We start from the raw sequence: 17,859 nt of genomic DNA, 5'->3' as shown, positions 1-17,859 counted from the left end.
GACAATGACATTTAATTACATGTAGCTAGCTTTTATAATTAAAAGATCTAACAGTAACACTACACATGTACATTCTAGTTACTTTGTTTCCATATTCCTCTTATCACAGTGATACAAATTTAGGCAGCTTAATGGAACTTAATCGCTGTGTTGTTTTTGCACTGTGATTGGCTTCTGTGTTTCAAAATACAAAGTCCCGCGCACTAATGATGTGTCGTGATTGGCTTCTCTTTCTTTCTTCTGTAGTTGGCCGCATCCGGTTTGAATGACGACGCTGCGGATGCAAAAAAGAGAAAGGGAAAATAGGAATAGCTAGCTAGCTAAGAACAGCGAAAAACTATTTACATTTTACTCTTGTTTATACATTTTGCGGATGCTAGATCAGTATTTTTGACTACCTATGTCAAGTAACTTATGTTAGCTAGCCAACAGAGAGAGATGATAATATTTAACAATATTTAGCTGTTTATTTAGCATTAGCCTAGCTATTATTAGCTAGCTGGCTAGCTATAGGCTTAGTTAGCTAACGTTAGCTACCAAGGAAATTGTCTGGGTGACTAGCTATTTCACTCTATTTGTTTTTATCTTTGACTTTTTCTTGATCTTGGTGATAATGGCAACATCGGCCCTGTACGCGTGTACGAAGTGTAACCAGCGGTATCCCTTCGAAGAACTGTCGCAGGGACAGCAACTGTGCAAGGTTTGGACTGGAAGTGTGTGGGTGATCGCTAGCTTACTAGTACCACATTTTGCAATATGAATAGATTACAAAGCAACTGCTACAGGCTCATATGCATTTCGACTGCTCCCTAGATGTTTAATTATAAGGTCTCTGGCCACATTCAGCACTTATCGCAAGCCATGGCTTTGATGATAGATTATGTAACAACTAACTCTTATCCTTGCAACCTGTCTGGGACGCAAATGGCAACCTTGTTAGATAATGTCACACGCAGGACGATATAATTTATTCGCGAAATGTTTTTTTTCTATTCATGCTGTGTCTGCTGGGTGTAGCAAACAAAATAACGTCAGATAAACATTGGTTAGCTAGCTAGATCTTTTCACATTACGTCTCCCATGACCTGTTCATTTAGCATTTGTTTACACTTCATGCCCTTTACAAATAAGTGTATTTTAGCATCAATGTAGCCACAGCGTCGGTGTCTTTAACATACCGGCAGCTACAAAATGTCATTCTAGGGGGCTCAGTGTAGCATCCCTCTTCGACCAGTAGTGGAGGCTATGTTCCATATAAATTATTCATGCAATGGGCAAAAATCTAGTTATAATTCGTGGCAAATTAGCACATTTTTCTATTCATGCTGGTGCGTTGGAAATGCATATTTCACATTGCCATAATAAGCACACCACACACATACTGGGCAGAAGGCTTGAAAACCTGTGTCTGAATAAAAGGTAAGAACACTATTGAATACATGGTTAATTATTGTAAACAAATGCATAATACTAAATAACGCCATACAAAGGGGTTTTGACATTTTGGACAAACCAAACTCATGATTTAGCGTTTAGTGAATTCTTAAAATGTTATGTCCTACATTGTATCTGTTTGCAATTATTTTTAAGCAAAGGGCTAAATAAACTCCGACAGATGAATCCCTCAAATGCTTTGTTTCTTGTGTCAACAGGAGTGTCGCATCGCTCATCCCATCGTCAAGTGTACATACTGCAGATCAGAGTTTCAGCAGGAGAGGTGAGTTTTGCTCCATCACCTTTACTGTGCATGGTATTGTTATTCCAAAGGCATCACCATGTAATATAGTGATAACATTGGTTCCAGAATGTTGATGCAATTTCTTTTTCACATTCTCTATTCCAGCAAAACAAACACCATTTGCAAGAAATGTGCCCAGAATGTAAAGCAGTTTGGGACGGTAAGTTTTGACTTGAATTGACGCCCCTCTTATAATTTTACAGCATGTATTGACTCCGTTACGGTTATGTTTGCCGAATCTTCTTCTGTTCCCCACTCAGCCTAAACCCTGCCAGTATTGTAACATCATTGCTGCTTTCATCGGAACAAAGTGTCAGCGTTGCACTAACTCAGAGAAGAAGTATGGCCCTCCACAGACCTGTGAGCAGTGCAAACAACAGTGTGCATTTGACCGCAAGGAAGAGGGTAGGAGGAAGGTAGGCACGCTCACCCGCTGCATTGATACCCTAACACACTTTGTCCAGCACTCATGGGGTTGCGTATTTACCATTTTCCACTGTCCTGTGTGTGTTGTCAGGTGGATGGGAAGCTGCTGTGCTGGCTATGTACTCTGTCCTACCGCCGTGTGCTGCAGAAGACCAAGGAGCAAAGGAAAGGCTTCAGCTCCTCCCACTCCAACTCCTCGCTCAATGAGAAGGACCACCACTCCAGACAGCAGCATCATCAACACCAGCACAGACACAGCAGCTCACATAAGTAGGCCATGGTGCCACGGCCCTATCCTCTAACTGTTAGGCCATTACTTCCTCTGTGATGCGGGTCTTCTGCAGGTCTCTACTCTGTCACAATACTGCATATGTATTGTGCTGAACGTTGCTTTTTGGAAGGATGTTGTGGTCTCTGAGTAATGATGCATGTGTCAGATATTTCGAGGAACATGTTGGAAGGGAAAAATGTCTGATAACTTGGTGTTTGTTCTTTGTCTTTTTGTAGACTCAGTGGGAGCCTAAGTCCAGAGCAGGAGCAGGGACTGTGGAAGCAGAGGTAAGACATATCCCCCCAAGTCTTGATTGACTGTTATGACAAGTCTATTTGCCTAGTTATACAACTTAGTTGAACTATGGCATACTCTGGGACACTTTACAGGTCTGATGGAGAGCCTCAGTGGCTAAAGTTGTGTGTTGGTTCTCCCCTCAGCCATAAATCGTCTTCGATCCAGAAGGAGACCCCAAAGAAGAAGCCAAAACTGGAGGTGAAGCCATCCAACGGGGACAGGTACGAGAGGAGTTTCAATCACATGTAAGGAGTTACAAGCCAGCTCTAACTTTTGAAGTAAACATGGAAAACATCCAGTAGGTTCCTACTGACACTTTTTTGAACTTCATTGTTCTAACACACATCTCTGATAGATGCCATCAAGGTGTGTTGGAGCAGGCAATGGTACAAAGTGGGTCAGTGTGAAAAGATCTGAGTTACGGTACTTTCCTTTTTCTGACATCTTAACTTTTCTTCCCTGCTCTCTGTCCTCTCTCCCATCAGTAGTTCCATTACCCAATCTATGGATTCTGGAGGAACGGACAACTTCATTCTGATCAGCCAGCTGAAAGAGGAAGTGATGTCATTAAAGAGAATGCTTCAACAGAGGGATCAGACAATACTGGAGAAGGACCGAAAGGTACACACCTAATTGTATCTTCACAGTAATTCATGCCCCTAAATGACCACTGCTGAGACAGGCTGCTCCCAGGTGGTAATGGTAGGCAACAACACATCTGCCACGCTGTTCCTCAACACGGGGACCCCTCAGAGGTGCGTGCTTAGACCCCTCCTGTACTTCCTGTTCACCCGCGACTGCGTGGCCAAGCACGACTCCAACACCATTAAGTTTTCTGACGACACAACGGTGGTAGGCCTGATCACTGACAGTGATGAGACAGCCTATAGGGAGGAGGTCCAAGACCAGGCAGTGTGGTGCCAGGACAACAGCCTCTCCCTCAATATGAGCAAGACAAAGGAGCCGATCGTGGACAACAGGAAAAGGAGGGCCGAACACACCCCCATTCTCATCAACGGGGCTGTACATTTAATTTTTTTTTTTTTTTTACATTTTAGTCATTTAGCAGACGCTCTTATCCAGAGCGACTTACAGTAGTGAATGCATACATTTCATTTAATACATTTTTTTATTATTTTTTTTGTACTGGCCCCCCGTGGGAATTGAACCCACAACCCTGGCGTTGCACACACCATGCTGGCGTTGCAAACACCATGCTCTACCAACTGTAGTGGAGTGGGTCAAGAGCTTCGAGTTCCTTGGTGTCCACATCACCAACAAACTATCATGGTACCAAGACAGTTGTGAAGAGGGCATGACAACGCCTATTCCCCCTCAGGATACTGAAAAGATTTGGCATGGGTCCTCAAAATGTTCTACAGCTGCACCATCGAGGGCATCCTGACCCATTGCATCACTGCCTGGTATGGCAACTGCTGGGCATTTGACCGTAAGGTGCTACAGAGGGTAGTGCGTATGGCCCAATACATCACTGGGGCCAAGCTTCCTGCCATCCAGGACCTATATACTAGGCGGTGTCAGAGGAAGGCCTAAAAATTGTCAGAATCCAGCCACCCAAGTCATAGACTGTTCTGTCTGCTACCGCACGGCAAGCGGTACCGGAGCGCCAAGTCTAGGACCAAAAGGCTCCTTAACAGCTTCTACCCCCAAGCCATAAGACTGCTGAACAGTTATTCAAATGACCACTGACTATTTGCATTGTTTTTACACTGCTGCTACTCGCTGTTTATTATCTATGCATAGTCACTTTACCCCTACCTACATGTACAAATTACCGTGACTAACCTGTACCCCCGCACATTTACTCGGTACCCCATTTTATATTGCCTCATTATTGTTACTTTCGTTTTTTTAGTAAATATTTTCTTAACCAACAACACAGTTAAGAAATTAGAGTTAAGGGTTTGTCAGTAAGCATTTCACAGTAAGGTCTTCTACACCTGTTGTGTTCGGTACATGTGACATACGATTTGATTTGACAAACTATCCGTTTTGCTATGTTCAATGTGACTTTTGGTCATGTTGTTTTGTACTTCCAGCTCACAGAACTCAAGGCAGACTTCCAGTACCAGGAATCCAACATGAGAGTTAAGATGAACAACATGGAGAAGGCGCACAAAGAGGCCATGGAACAGCAACAGGTAGAGTTAAAAATTACCATACAGACATGAAAAAAACCAGACATCTTGTGGGCCCCTAGCTAGGTTTCCATCCAATTGGCAACACAGTTTCATGTGACTATTCTAAAATCTGCATAAAAGTAATGCGCACAATTTCCCATCCGAGATGTTTCCGTCAAATTGACTTGTTGGTCATAAAAGGCAGTGCGTGATGACGTAGTGCACATAAAAATACCTTTTGCGGTTAAATTCCCATGTACCGAATAAAAATACAAGTTAAATGGGTTTCCATCGCATTTTTAACTACTGATCGTTTTCTCTCAAAACATTTTGCACTCTATAGTGATTTTGCCCACTCTGGTATTGGCACATGCACTCTAGCCAACAGCTTGCGGATACAGTGCAAGTATAGCCAACATGATTTGTTATGGACAAAAGAGCAAGATCTTTGACAAATAAAAATGAATAAGACCCTTGACATTTATTGGAGATCAGCATCAAGCTCATCACTGTGCACTTTCACCACCCTGTGAAGTTCATCATTTATTTCATCTGTAGCCTAATAAACTGCATGCTTTCCTGAGTTGTCGTGGGAGGACCTCATATGTTGACCTGTTGCTTCTCAATCACATGGGATTCAAACAACTTTCCTAACAAGTTAGGATGAACCATACCTTCAGATAGTATTCATACCCCTTATTCCACATTTTGTTGTTACAGCCTGCATTCAAAATGGATTAAATAGATTTTCTACACACGATACCCCATAATGACAAAGTGAAAACATGTTTTTACATAAGTATTCATACCCCTGAGTCAATACTTTGTAAAAGCACCTTTGGCAGCGATTACAGCTTTGAGTCTTTGGGTAAGTCTCTCTAAGAGCTTTGCAGACCTGGATTGTACAACATTTGCCCATTTTATTATTTTCAAAATTCTGCAAGCTTTGTTAAATTGGTTGTTGATTATTGCTAGACAACCATTTTGTTCTTGCCATAGATTTAAGTAAAAACTTTTACTTGTCCACTCAGTCTTCTGGGTAAGCAACTCCACTGTAGAATTTGGCCTTGTGTTTTAGGTTTTTGTCCTTCTCAAAGGTGAATTAATCTCCCAGTGTCTGGTGGAAAGCAGACTAAACCAGGTTTTCTTCTAGGATTTTGCCTGTGCTTACCTCCATTCTGTAAAAATTTTTTCCTGAAACTCCCAGTCCTTAACGATTACAAGCATACCCATAACATGATCCAGCCACCACTATGCTTAAAAATATGGAGAGTGGTACTTAGTAATGCGTTATATTGGGGGGGGCTCCTGAGTGGCGCAGCGGTCTATGGCACTGCATCTCAGTGCAAGAGGTGTCAATACAGTACCTGGTTCGAATCCAGGCTGTATCACATCCGGCTGTGATTGGGAGTCCAATGGGGTGGCACACAATTGACCCAGCTTCGTCCAGGTTTTTCCGGAGTAGGCCGTCATCGTAAATAAGAATTTGTTCTTAACTGACTTGCCTAGTTAAATAAAGGTTCAATAAAAAAAATTAAGTAAATACATAAAAATGGATTTGCCCTGAACACAACTTTGTATTCAGGACAGAAACTGAATTGCTTTGCCACATTTTTTTGCAGTATTACTTTAGTGACTTGTTGTAAACAGGATGCATGTTTTGAAATTCTACACAGGCATCCTCCTTTTTATGCTGTTAATTAGGTTACTATTGTGGAGTAATAACTACAATGTTGATCCATCCTCAGTTTCCTCCCATCACAGCCATTTAAACTCGGTAACTGTCATGGTGATATCCCTGAATGGTTTCATTCCTCTCCAGCAACTGAGTTAGGAAGGATGCCTTTATCTTTATAGTGACCCCAGTGGCTCAAAGTGTGGAGAGGATGTTCTCAGCTGCTGACCTGCTCTCCAGGCACCATCGCATAAGCCTGATGTTTAATTTGTATTTCATTCTTAGTAAGTCACAGCCTATATGTGCAATTTATAGATTAATTATTTAATACCACAAGCCTATTATGTCGCACTCGCAAGTGCTTCACAATGTATATCTTTGTAGGCTATAGCCTTGAAATAATATGGCTTTAAATAATTCATTTTAGTTCCTTCTTAGGCTCCCTGTCTGGTTACTGGCCTATTTAGTGTTTTTTATATGCTGTTTAATATGACATTTAGTCTATTTGAAATGGCAGCTTCTTTTCATGTTTATTCAAATACTTTTCATTAAAATCCATATGGTTTGGTTTCAATACCTACAAACCAGTTGGTAGGTCTAGGTAGTCACAAAAATAGATGGGTGTTGGTTAAATTGTGATTTGAATGGAGTGAATTTGGAGCGGCAGTTTGTTTGTCTGTGAGCGCGGAGTGGGTTTTAGCGCAGCGGTAGGGAAAGGCATGGAGCACCGGAGTGGTGAACCACTCAATGAGCGGGATTTCCAACCGCTCAACTCCCCTCACATGTTCTGGTGGGGTACAGAGATTACTAGTCATTTAGTAAAAATGTGAAACGCATATTGCACACAGTGAGTCCATGTGATTTAAGCACATTTGCCATAGCAAAAGGGTTGAATACTTTTTGACTAAAGACTAAATTTAATCATAAAAAAAAAAAATCAGGCTGTAACACAACAAATATGTGGAAAAGGTCAAGGGGTGTGAATACTTTCTGAAGGCACGAATCAAACGCTCCTAGCTTGTGGTAAAGGCTTTCATTAAACATAGATGGTCACATACTCACTTATTTTCTTTTACTACAGGCCAAAAACCGGGAGCTGCTGAAACAAGTGGCCGCCCTCTCAAAGGGCAAGAAGTTTGACAGGACAGGGAGTTCACTGCTGTTACCGTAACGACAAGCCCACCCAACCACGGCTCAGTGGCTTCATTGTTTTAACACTGTGAAAGCCTGATGCCATTCTACCTTTCCCTCCCTCCTCCTTCTGTTTTCTCAATCATTTTGATCTTTTCAGTTATGTTATTCGTTGGAAAACCGATGACCATGCTATACATGGAAATCCTCTTTCATGTTGACATGAAAATAAGGACGCATCCTCAATTTCAACATGTTTTAAATGTTCTAACCCTGAATTTTACTCTGCCACTGGATGTGATGTGACTGTGGATGAGGAGAGAGCCTCGTTAACACTGCCCGGGTCCAGCAGCATGTTTTGCGCAAGGTGGATACGATTCTGTCAACATCACAGATCCCACTTGATTTTTACGGATGTCATGCAATTTTATTTATTCAATTACATTTTGTAGCTTTTGGTTTTTTCTCAGCACATACTCAGAGCATTTCCCAGGTTTGGGAGATTTTTTTTCTTCAACAGCAACTTTCTCGTAACATATTAATTATATTTTTCTAAATGGATGTAATTATGGAAGAGAAACACTCCTTATTGGAGACCCTTCTCAACTTACTATGTATGCAAATGTCAATAGGGTGACTGACAACAGCATTTCTGGCCAGCAGCAGAGACCTCTAGATGTTGAAGTCCAAAAAGCATCAACTCTGAGATATTTTTAAACTTTGTTTTGTAGAGACACTTCCCGGCTGCCCTCTTTCTCACTGTGTGACAGCTGTAGTGCTTTGCTGTTTTTCTGTAGTGGAACGATTTGTAATACTGCATGACTTACTGACATACAGGTTAGCATTGTGGTCTCCTGTACTATAATGTAGGGTTTCTCAAATTGGGGTTCACCGGCCCCTGGGGAGGTAATGCAGGAGGTCCGTGGCCAGATCTCAAAATAAGTTTTTGTTTTAAATAAAAAATCATGAATATTACTAACAGATGAATTATTAAATTAGATTTGGTGAAGGTATCTGTGGATTAAGTTGAGGGTATAATACAATTTAATAATATTAATCTACGGTTTGTTCTTATCTCTGGGCAGAATGGCCCTGGGAGGCTCACAGGGATATTGGTATCCACAGTACTCCACCAGTTATCTATTTTTCAACTCGTTACTTCTCACCCAAGAAAATGCAGAACATAAATGCACTGTAATTAAAGTTCTCTCTGCCTCATAGCAAAATGTGTAGAATTGCAGGACATTAGCTTGTAGGGTATTAGCTTGTATGCTACTTCTTCTCACTCGAGTTGTTCTGGTTAAGAGGGGGTCCCTGATGAATTTGCTATGACAAGAGTCCCCGGACCCAAAAAGTTGAGAACCCCTGCTGTAATGTACTTTTTCAGCCTTTTTTTTTTTTATACGTGTAAAGGTATTACAGGGATCAGCCTATGTATTTAAAATGTGTAACTTGTATTGGTTTTAGTGAGTGTGTGTCAGGTAAGGCTGGTTAATTATATAAATACATCTGTAGAATACGCTTTTTAAAGGAACGTACCTTTTCAGCTCTGCACCAGACTGAGCTGGTTTCATACTGTGGCGTACTGATCACTTTTGTACTTTTTCCAAACCCAATGTTTCAAAAATATTAAATATGGTTAAACATATGTTGTTTTTATTTTACTACCATTATCTCAAGGAGTGGCTTTCTACTATTGGGCCTTGTAGCAATCCTTTATAATAGTGTCAACCCCACACAAACACCATTTCTAGCCTGGATTTTGCCTGTACTTTTTCCTCTTCCACCAGAGTTGGGGGTTTTGTCAACGGCTATTCCATGTTTGACCACTAGGTAGCACTCGTTACTTTGCTTTACTCTATAAGATCTGACACGCTGACTCAAATGGCTTGTTTGAGTGGTAAGGTTGATCTGACTAGACGAATGTCGGGGGCGGTGCATCTGCGACAGCTGAGAGTCAGACACTGGTATTACAACAGCAAGGGTCAGATCAACATGGCAGTTTTGTTTTCTTTAGAATGTCGGTATAAACATGCCTCTAACCCCCACACCCTCAAACTGAAATCAAATGTGTGTACATTGTGCAATCGATTAGTGATTGTCTCAAATATCACATTAATTTGTGTATATATCCACTGTATACATGAATGGCGACAAAGTTGGTTTCAGTCAAGTCTTAGGTCACGTTTGTGTACAGTACCAGTCAAAAGTTTAGACACACCTACTCATTCAAGGGTTTTTCTACATTTTTACTATTGTACATTGTAGAATAATAGTGAAGACTACAAAACTATGAAATAAAACATGGAATTATGTAGTAACCCAAAAAGTGTTAAACAAATCAAAATATATTTGAGATTTTTCAAAGTAGCCACACTTTGCCAAGTGTGCAAAGCTGTCATCAAGGCATTCTATCAACCAGCTTCACCTGAAATGCTTTTCCAACAGTCTTGAAGGAGTTCCCACGTGGCTGCTTTTCCTTCACTCTGCGGTCCAACTCATCCCAAACCATCTCAATTGGGTTGAGGTGGTTTGATTGTGGAGGCCAGGTCATCTGATGCAGCACTCCATCACTCTCCTTGGTCAAATAGCCCTTACACAGCCTGGAAGTGTATTGGGTTATTGTCCTGTTGAAAAACAAATGATAGTCCCACTAAGCGCAAACCAGATGTGATGGCGTATCGCTGCAGAATGCTGTTGTAGCCAAGCTGGCTAAGTGTGCTTTGAATTCTAAATAAATCACAGAAGGTGTCACCAGCAAAGCACCATCACACCACTTCCATGCTTCACGGTGGGAACCACACATGCAGAGATCATCCGTTCACCTACTCTGCGTCTCACAAAGACATGACGGTTGGAACCAAAAATCTCACATTTGGACTACAGACCAAAGGGCAGATTTCCACCAGTCTGATGTCTATTGCTTGTGTTATTTGGCCCAAGCAAGTCTCTTCTTCTTATTGGTGTCCTTTTAGTAGTGGCTTCTTTGCAGCATTTCGACCATGAAGGCCTGATTCACACAGTCTCCTGTGAACAGTTGATGTTGAGATGTGTCTGTTACTTGAACTCTGTGAAGCATTTATTTGGGCTGCAATTTCTGAGGCTGGTAACTCTAATGAACATATCCTCTGCAGCAGAGGTAACTCTGGGTCTTCCATTCCTGTGGCGGTCCTCATGAGAGCCAGTTTCATCATAGCACTTGATGGTTTTTGTGACTGCACTTGAAGAGACTTTCAAAGTTCTTGAAATTTTCCGTATTGACTGACCTTCATGTCTTAAAGTAATGATGGACTGTCGTTTCTCTTTGCTTATTTGAGCTGTTCTTACCATAATATGTACTTGGTCTTTTAAAAAATAGGGCTATCTTCTGTATACCCCCCTACCTAACAAGGCACACCTGTTAACTGAAATGCATTCCAGGTGACTACCCCATGGAGCTGGTTGAGAGAATGCCAAGAGTGTGCAAAGCTGTCATCAAGGCAAAGTGTGGCTATTTGAAGAATCTCAAAAATAAAATATATTTTGATTTGTTTAACACTTTTGTTAACACACATTCCATATGTGTTATTTCATAGTTTTGATGTCTTCACTATTATTTTACAATGTAAAAATAAAAACCCTTGAATGGGTTGCTGTTCTAAAACTTTTGACCCACTAGCGGGACAACTTCCGGTGAAACTGGAGGGCTCGCAATTCAAATAAATTTGAATAAATATTATTGATTTTAAACATTTCGGTACATATAAGTGTCTTATATTGGCTGAAAGCTTAAATTCTTGTTAATCTAACTGCACTGTCCGATTTACAGTAGCTATTACAGCGAAAACATGCGATTGTTTGAGGAACGCGCCCCACATCAAAATATATTTTCACCGGCACAGGTTTCATACATTCACATATAAAGATTAAATATTCACTTACTTTTTGAATATCTTCCTCTGATTTGTCATCCAAAGGGTCCCAGCTATAACATGTAGTGTCGTAGTGTCCTTCTTTATTTCCAAAAAAGTCTGTTTAGTTGGCGCCTTCGATTTGAGTAATCCAATCGTTCAACTTGCAGAGAAATGAATCCGAAAATCTACCCCTAAACTTTGTTTCAACAAGTCAAAATACGTTTCTATTTACTCAGCAGATACCCTAAAATGTAATTAAACTATAATATTTATTTCGGAAAGAAGTATGTTCAATAGGAAACCGATTTTAGCTGGTGCGTAATTTCTTCATGGCGCGCGCAAACACGGATTTCCAAGACTGTGTCCTTCTACTAAAACGTATTTCTTATTCGTTTTCGAAGTTACAAGCCTGAAACCTTGAACATAGACTGCTGACACCCTGTGTAAACTATAGGAATTGCATCCAGGGAGATAATTTACAATATGACCTTTCTCTTGCATTTCTAAGAGGATGGTCTCTTTCTCAAAAAATAATCTTTGGATTTTCTCCTACAATATCTATTGTGTTATATTCTCCTACATTATTTTAACATTTCTACAAACTTCAAAGTGTTTTTTTTCCAATGGTACCAATTATATGCATATCAGGGCCTAAGCTACAGGCAGTTTACTTCGGGCATGTTATTCAGGCGGAAATTGAGAAAAGTTTTAAGATGAGCGAGGATGTTCTTTTTAAATGAGTATGGCCTTATTTCTATTACAGGATATTGGATGACTGTCATTCATATTCCATTCACCCAGTTCAATGTAACATTTGATTAGTTTAGGCTACTACTTGATGCTTAAATCTTCCCTATACCCTATCATGAGGTTGCTACAACCTAGCTTTTGAATGAACGTTTACAACGTAGGTGCACAGGTCGAGAGAAATTTCAGTAATCAAGGTGACAGACATTGACATTTAATACCATCTTGCACGCTCTTACCTGCATCTTGCTGATCTAGGGCGTAGTCATTAGTCCAACAGTTGCAAACTAGAGTTTCTAGTGGACAAATTCAAGTATGTTTATCCCCGTTTCATTCTGTTGCGTGTGATCCCATGTATTTGATACCATTCTACTTAAGGTACCACCAACCTCCTGCGCTAGATGCATTTGCTAGCTAAGTAAGTGAAAGTGAAAAAAATACAACAAAATATAGCTAGCTAGCTCTCTCTTTCTCTTGCGCTTCTCCTTCATTTTTTAAAGAAATGAATTTGTTCAAAACTGTAACTATTGTCTTTCTCTCTCTTTGAGTCAACTACTCATCACATTTGATGCACTTCAGTGCTAGCTAGCTGTAGCTTATGCTTTCAGTACTAGATTCATTCTCTGATCCTTTGATTGGGTGAACAACATGTCAGTTCATGCTTCAAGAGCTCTGATAAGTTGGAGGACATCCTCCGGAAGTTGTCATAGCTACTGTGTAAGTCTATGGAAGGGGGTGAGAACCATGAGCATCCTAGGTTTTGTATTGAAGTCAATGTACCCAGAGGAGGACAGAAAGCTAGCTGTCCTCTGGCTACAACATGGTGCTACCCTACAGAGTGTTGTTGAGGCTACTGTAGACCTTCATTGCAAAACAGTGTGTTTTAATCTATTATTTGCCCGGTTGAAGGACATGAAGGTTTCAGGAGGGGCAGCTGGGCTGAAATAAGGGATCAACAGTCCAGAATGTTGGTCAATGCAGGTATGAATGTGGAACAATGGATAATGGTTTGCACCTGGGTCCTCTTGTATGAGGTAGTATTATCTCTATGGATGGTTATCTCTTCTCTTCTCCCCTCTTTCCTCTTCTTCCTGTCAGAATTTATTGTTGATGTCAATGGCACATTCTGTGATGAACATGATAATATCATCTCAAAACATGGGATTTTAGGAGGTCGTTTTTTTTTTCCTTTGGGCATCTTAAAATAAATAAGTTCCATTTTATATAAAGTATATGTATATATGACTTAGACCCGATCAATATGTGTGGTCCTACATTTATGGTTTTAGATGCTGTTTTATAATGCCCTTTACAATTCCAGAAATCCCTCCTTTGTGGAAAGAGTTCCCCCTGTGTCATTTCGCACTTTTACAATGGCGCTTGTGCAATTTACTGTTGATTAGATCATACAGTATTTTCTCTTTCAGCCTTCTAATAATGTAAGAATAATAAGATAATAACTGGCACAGAATTCACATAATCACGTTGACAAAAGCCATAATGTTTTGTAAGATTCTAAACACAGCTTGAACAAGGGAGCCTGTCAGGGGAGGTTCTCTTCTGCACTGTTCAACCAATCCAGTAAATATGGAGGACTTAAGATGGAGTGTCACCTTGTTAACATCCAAAAGTGGAAGTCGCGTCACAGGCTCTCTTTGGGGACTGGCCACTGAGGTATAATAAGAACTGCAACCAATCTGAACTTCCTCTCTGTGTCACTGTCAAGCAATGGGAAAAAAAGATTGTTGGTTTAAAAAGTTATCTTAATCAGCGGTTAGGTATGGTCACTGTACTACATATCTGTGGGGCAGACTGTAAAATGCATAAATGCGAATTGCAATATAGCCAAGCCATTTCCATATAACCTCAGAACACCTAGTTAGAGGGGACTGGGAATCAGTCTGTTGCTTTAGCCACAGCCAGGAAAGTAAATCAGCTACAAAGGAACTGGAAGAAAGGTGGACAGGCAATACCAACATTTTTGAACCAAATGGAGAAGCACATGTGTGCTATAGGGACAGGGTAAAAGGACACAAAGGCACAAACTAGATTCAATGCCAGAGGGATTATATTAGACGCACAGCAGTATTGGGGTTATGTAGTGTAGCACACATCTTAAACACCGGACAGGTTTATATTGGAGTCTTGAAGTAGATAGAAATAATCTGGATGTTTCATTTCTGGAGGATAAGTACAGATACAAGGTACACTCCATTGTAAAACTGTGGAAGCCTGTACTGTGTATGTAATACTCTATTGGAGAAATGCGACATCATTCTTCCACAAGAATTTCCATAATTTGGTGTTTTGTTGATGGTGGTGGAAAATGCTGTCTCAGGCACCGCTCCAGAATCTCCCATAAGTGTTCAGTTGTGCTCAGATCTGGTGACAGATGGTCATGGCATGCGGTTTACATTGTTTTCATGATCATTAATTAAACCATTCAGTATCCACAGTGTCTCAGAGTAGAAAATTAGTGCTGAGAATAGAGACATTTTACTACTATAATAAAAGCTAGCAGTGGTGGAAAAACTACTCAATTGTCATACTTGAGAAAAAGTAAAGATACCTTAATAGAAAATGACTCAAGTAAAACTGAAAGTCACCCAGTAAAATACTACTTGAGTGAAAGCCTAAAAGTATTTAGTTTTGAATATACTTAAGTATCAAAAGTAAATGGAATTGCTAAAATGTACTTAAGTATCAAAAGTAAAAGTATAAATAATTCCTTATATTAAGCAAACCAGATGGCACAATTTTCTTCTCTTTTTTTATTGACAGATAGCCAGGGGTACACTCCAACACTCAGACATCATTTGCAAACGCAGCATTTGTTTAAAGAGTCTTCCAGATCAGAGGCAGTAGAGATGACCAGGGATGTTCTCTTGTGTGTGTGTGAATTGTCAAAATGTAAGGAGTACTTTTGACTGTCAGAGAAAATGTATAGAGTAAAAATAACATTATTTTCTTTAGGAATGTATTGAAATAAAAGTAAAAGTTGGCAAAAGTACAGATAACCCAAAAAATAACTTGCGTAGTACTTTAAAGTATTTTTACTAAAGTACTTTACACCCACTGAAAGCTATGCATGAAGCCTCTTTAATTGTTAAAGGGGCAGCATGGTCATACTTCTTGGGCCTTTGCAGAAGTCAGGGCATTCATACTCATTGGGCCTTTGCAGAAGTCAGGGCATTCATACTTCTTGCGCTGATAGGAGCACTGCAGAGCTGCTGTGAAGGAAGTTGTCAAGCACCCACATACCGTCAACCAATCATGTCAATGCGGAGCTATATGGAGCCCTCTGCATTGTTACAAAATTTGAGGCGCACAGCGATGCGGTACAGTGCTCAGTTAGGCCTCTGTGTGCCTCCAGAGGCTTCGCTTTGCCTCCCATGATCCATACCGCGCCTCTGATCACATTTTCGGATCAAGCATAAGAGTCACACCTAGTCTACAGATACAGTATTTAGGATACCTCATGAGCTGTCCTAACTAGTTAAAAGTTACCAACAGGTGTCTTGATAATAGAAAAATACAGTGAGTCAGTGGTTCCTGCGCCATAGACAAGCAATTGCTTTGGAGTTGTTAAAATAACGTTTTGATATTTCTGTAGCCTAGTGGTTAAGAACGTTTGGCCAGTAACCAAAGGGTCGCTGGTTCGAATTCCCAAGTCGACTAGGTGGAAAATCCGATGATGTGCCCCTGAGCAAGGCACTTAAGCCCAATGCTCCTGCAAATCGCACTGGATAAGAGCGTCTGCTAAACGTCTAATATGTAACGTAAATCAAACCATAAATAATCGAGACCTCTTGTGCCTTTGACAATGATTTCACATAAGGTCTATTTCACATTTTATTACCAAATAGATATAACCACTAGACTAATAAATGAACATGTTTTTCTTTCGATTATTTAATTACCTACATTGTTATTTCAAGTTATCCCTTTGGAGCGCAATATCACCTTGTTAAAAAAAGATGCCTACATTGGGCATGCCTATAAATTGGGCAATTGAAGGCATCTAAGGCATATGTTAACTTTGATAGTGTTTGATGAAAATGATAAACCTTTCAAACGTTGTATGCAACTTTATTGGCAAGTGACTTGATGCATACTATGCCAAGGCGATTTAGTGTTGTTAAATGGGAGGGATTAGTGTGTTGATATAACCAAGGTAAAGACAGTTTCAGGTTGGATATTCGCCTGTAGTTTTCCTTACGTCCACTAACAGCAGTTAGGGACCGTCAACATAGTGACAAATCACATTTTTCAAATTCCAATAGCTATTTAACCATTACTCCTAAAACTTTCAAAACTGGTTCTAGCTAACCCGATGGCATAGACACACATTGCACACATTTCTTTTTTGTTAATTTACCTCTTGCACTATTTGAAATTATTTATTTACATTTTTGAATTTCAATAGCTCATTGGTCATATGACCTACTGGACTCAAACAAGGTTCAGAATGTCCACTGACTACCCTTCTATATTGCACACCCTTTAGTTTGTCCATTTTCATCTCACACATTTTTACATGATTTAAAAAAAATGTATAATTTCAATAGCTCCTTGGTCATGTGAACAGGGGACTTCAAACAAGGTGCAGTATGCCCACTGATTACCCTTCTATATTGCACACCCTTTAGTTAGTCCATTTTCATCTCACAAGAGTTTGCATGAATTTTTCAAAATGTAAAATTTCAATAGCTCCTTGGTCATGTGACCAGGGGACTTCAAACAAGGTTCAGTATGTCCAGTGACTACCCTTCTATATTGCACACCCTTTAGTTTGTCCATTTTCATCTCACAAGATTTTATATGAATTTTTCCAAATGTAAAATTTCAATAGCTCCTTGGTCATGTGACCTAATGACTTCAAACATGGTGCAGAATGTACCCTTATATATTGCACACTCTTGTTTGTGTACTGTAAAATCACGCGGTGTAACGTACATTTTTTTATAGTTTTACATTTCAATAGCTCCTCGGTTATGTAAATTACACACCTAAGAAGCGTGCAGTGGATATACACCCATATTGCATAACCTCTAGTCATGTATCTTCTATATTGTTGTACATTAAAATTAGTTTGACAATTAGGGGATTCAGTCCAGTGTTGTTTACCCTTTTCTTTAATGTTTATCTATGATAATTGGTAGTTCTAAGTACTTATTTTCCCTGTTTTTTATTTTTCCACAGTATATAACAGCGGTACACAATAGGAGAGAGACAGATATATCTCCTTTCGTCGTTAATATCGACCATAAAGGAAAAGGCGAAAAGTACGAGAGTCATGCTATTAATTGTCCAAAGCAGGGATGGAGAGTGAGCTAGCGAGGTAGGCTGCAGTGGGTTTGCTGGTCAATACATTTACTGAACATGTAACCACAGTAATGGTGGCCAGTAAATCAATGAATAAAATTTTTATATTGACAAATTAAACAGAAATTGTAGATCTTTAATCTTTTCCAACATGTCAACATACTAAAGTGTTAAAATTTCCCAGTGTTAACTTTCTCTTTATCCCTGGTTGATGT

General features: G+C 40.0%; 1 protein-coding gene across 3 annotated transcripts in view; it reads left to right on the top strand.

Annotated features, from left to right (window-relative positions):
* Nucleotides 1–279: 279 nt before the first annotated feature.
* The window catches only part of LOC106603373 (protein FAM76B), a 50,326-nt gene continuing 32,746 nt past the window's right edge, over nt 280–17,859 (top strand). The window contains exons 1-10 of one of the 3 annotated variants that reach the window (XM_045717063.1): nt 286–700; nt 1,653–1,717; nt 1,844–1,898; nt 1,999–2,154; nt 2,256–2,434; nt 2,672–2,722; nt 2,876–2,953; nt 3,221–3,353; nt 4,793–4,894; nt 7,630–9,327. In XM_045717063.1, the coding sequence (XP_045573019.1) occupies nt 614–700; nt 1,653–1,717; nt 1,844–1,898; nt 1,999–2,154; nt 2,256–2,434; nt 2,672–2,722; nt 2,876–2,953; nt 3,221–3,353; nt 4,793–4,894; nt 7,630–7,719 (996 nt within the window). In that variant the 5' untranslated portion in view covers nt 286–613 and the 3' untranslated portion in view covers nt 7,720–9,327. Of the gene's footprint in view, nt 701–1,652; nt 1,718–1,843; nt 1,899–1,998; nt 2,155–2,255; nt 2,435–2,671; nt 2,723–2,875; nt 2,978–3,217; nt 3,354–4,792; nt 4,895–7,629; nt 9,328–17,859 lie in introns of those variants that run through there. The other 2 variants (XM_014196960.2, XM_045717062.1) reach the window with 2 other exon arrangements.

The sequence above is a fragment of the Salmo salar genome, chromosome ssa04 (assembly GCF_905237065.1).
Source record: "Salmo salar chromosome ssa04, Ssal_v3.1, whole genome shotgun sequence".
Taxonomy (NCBI): Eukaryota; Metazoa; Chordata; class Actinopteri; order Salmoniformes; family Salmonidae; genus Salmo; species Salmo salar.
Note: the sequence above shows the minus strand (reverse complement) of the source record. Positions and strands in the feature narration are given on the sequence as shown.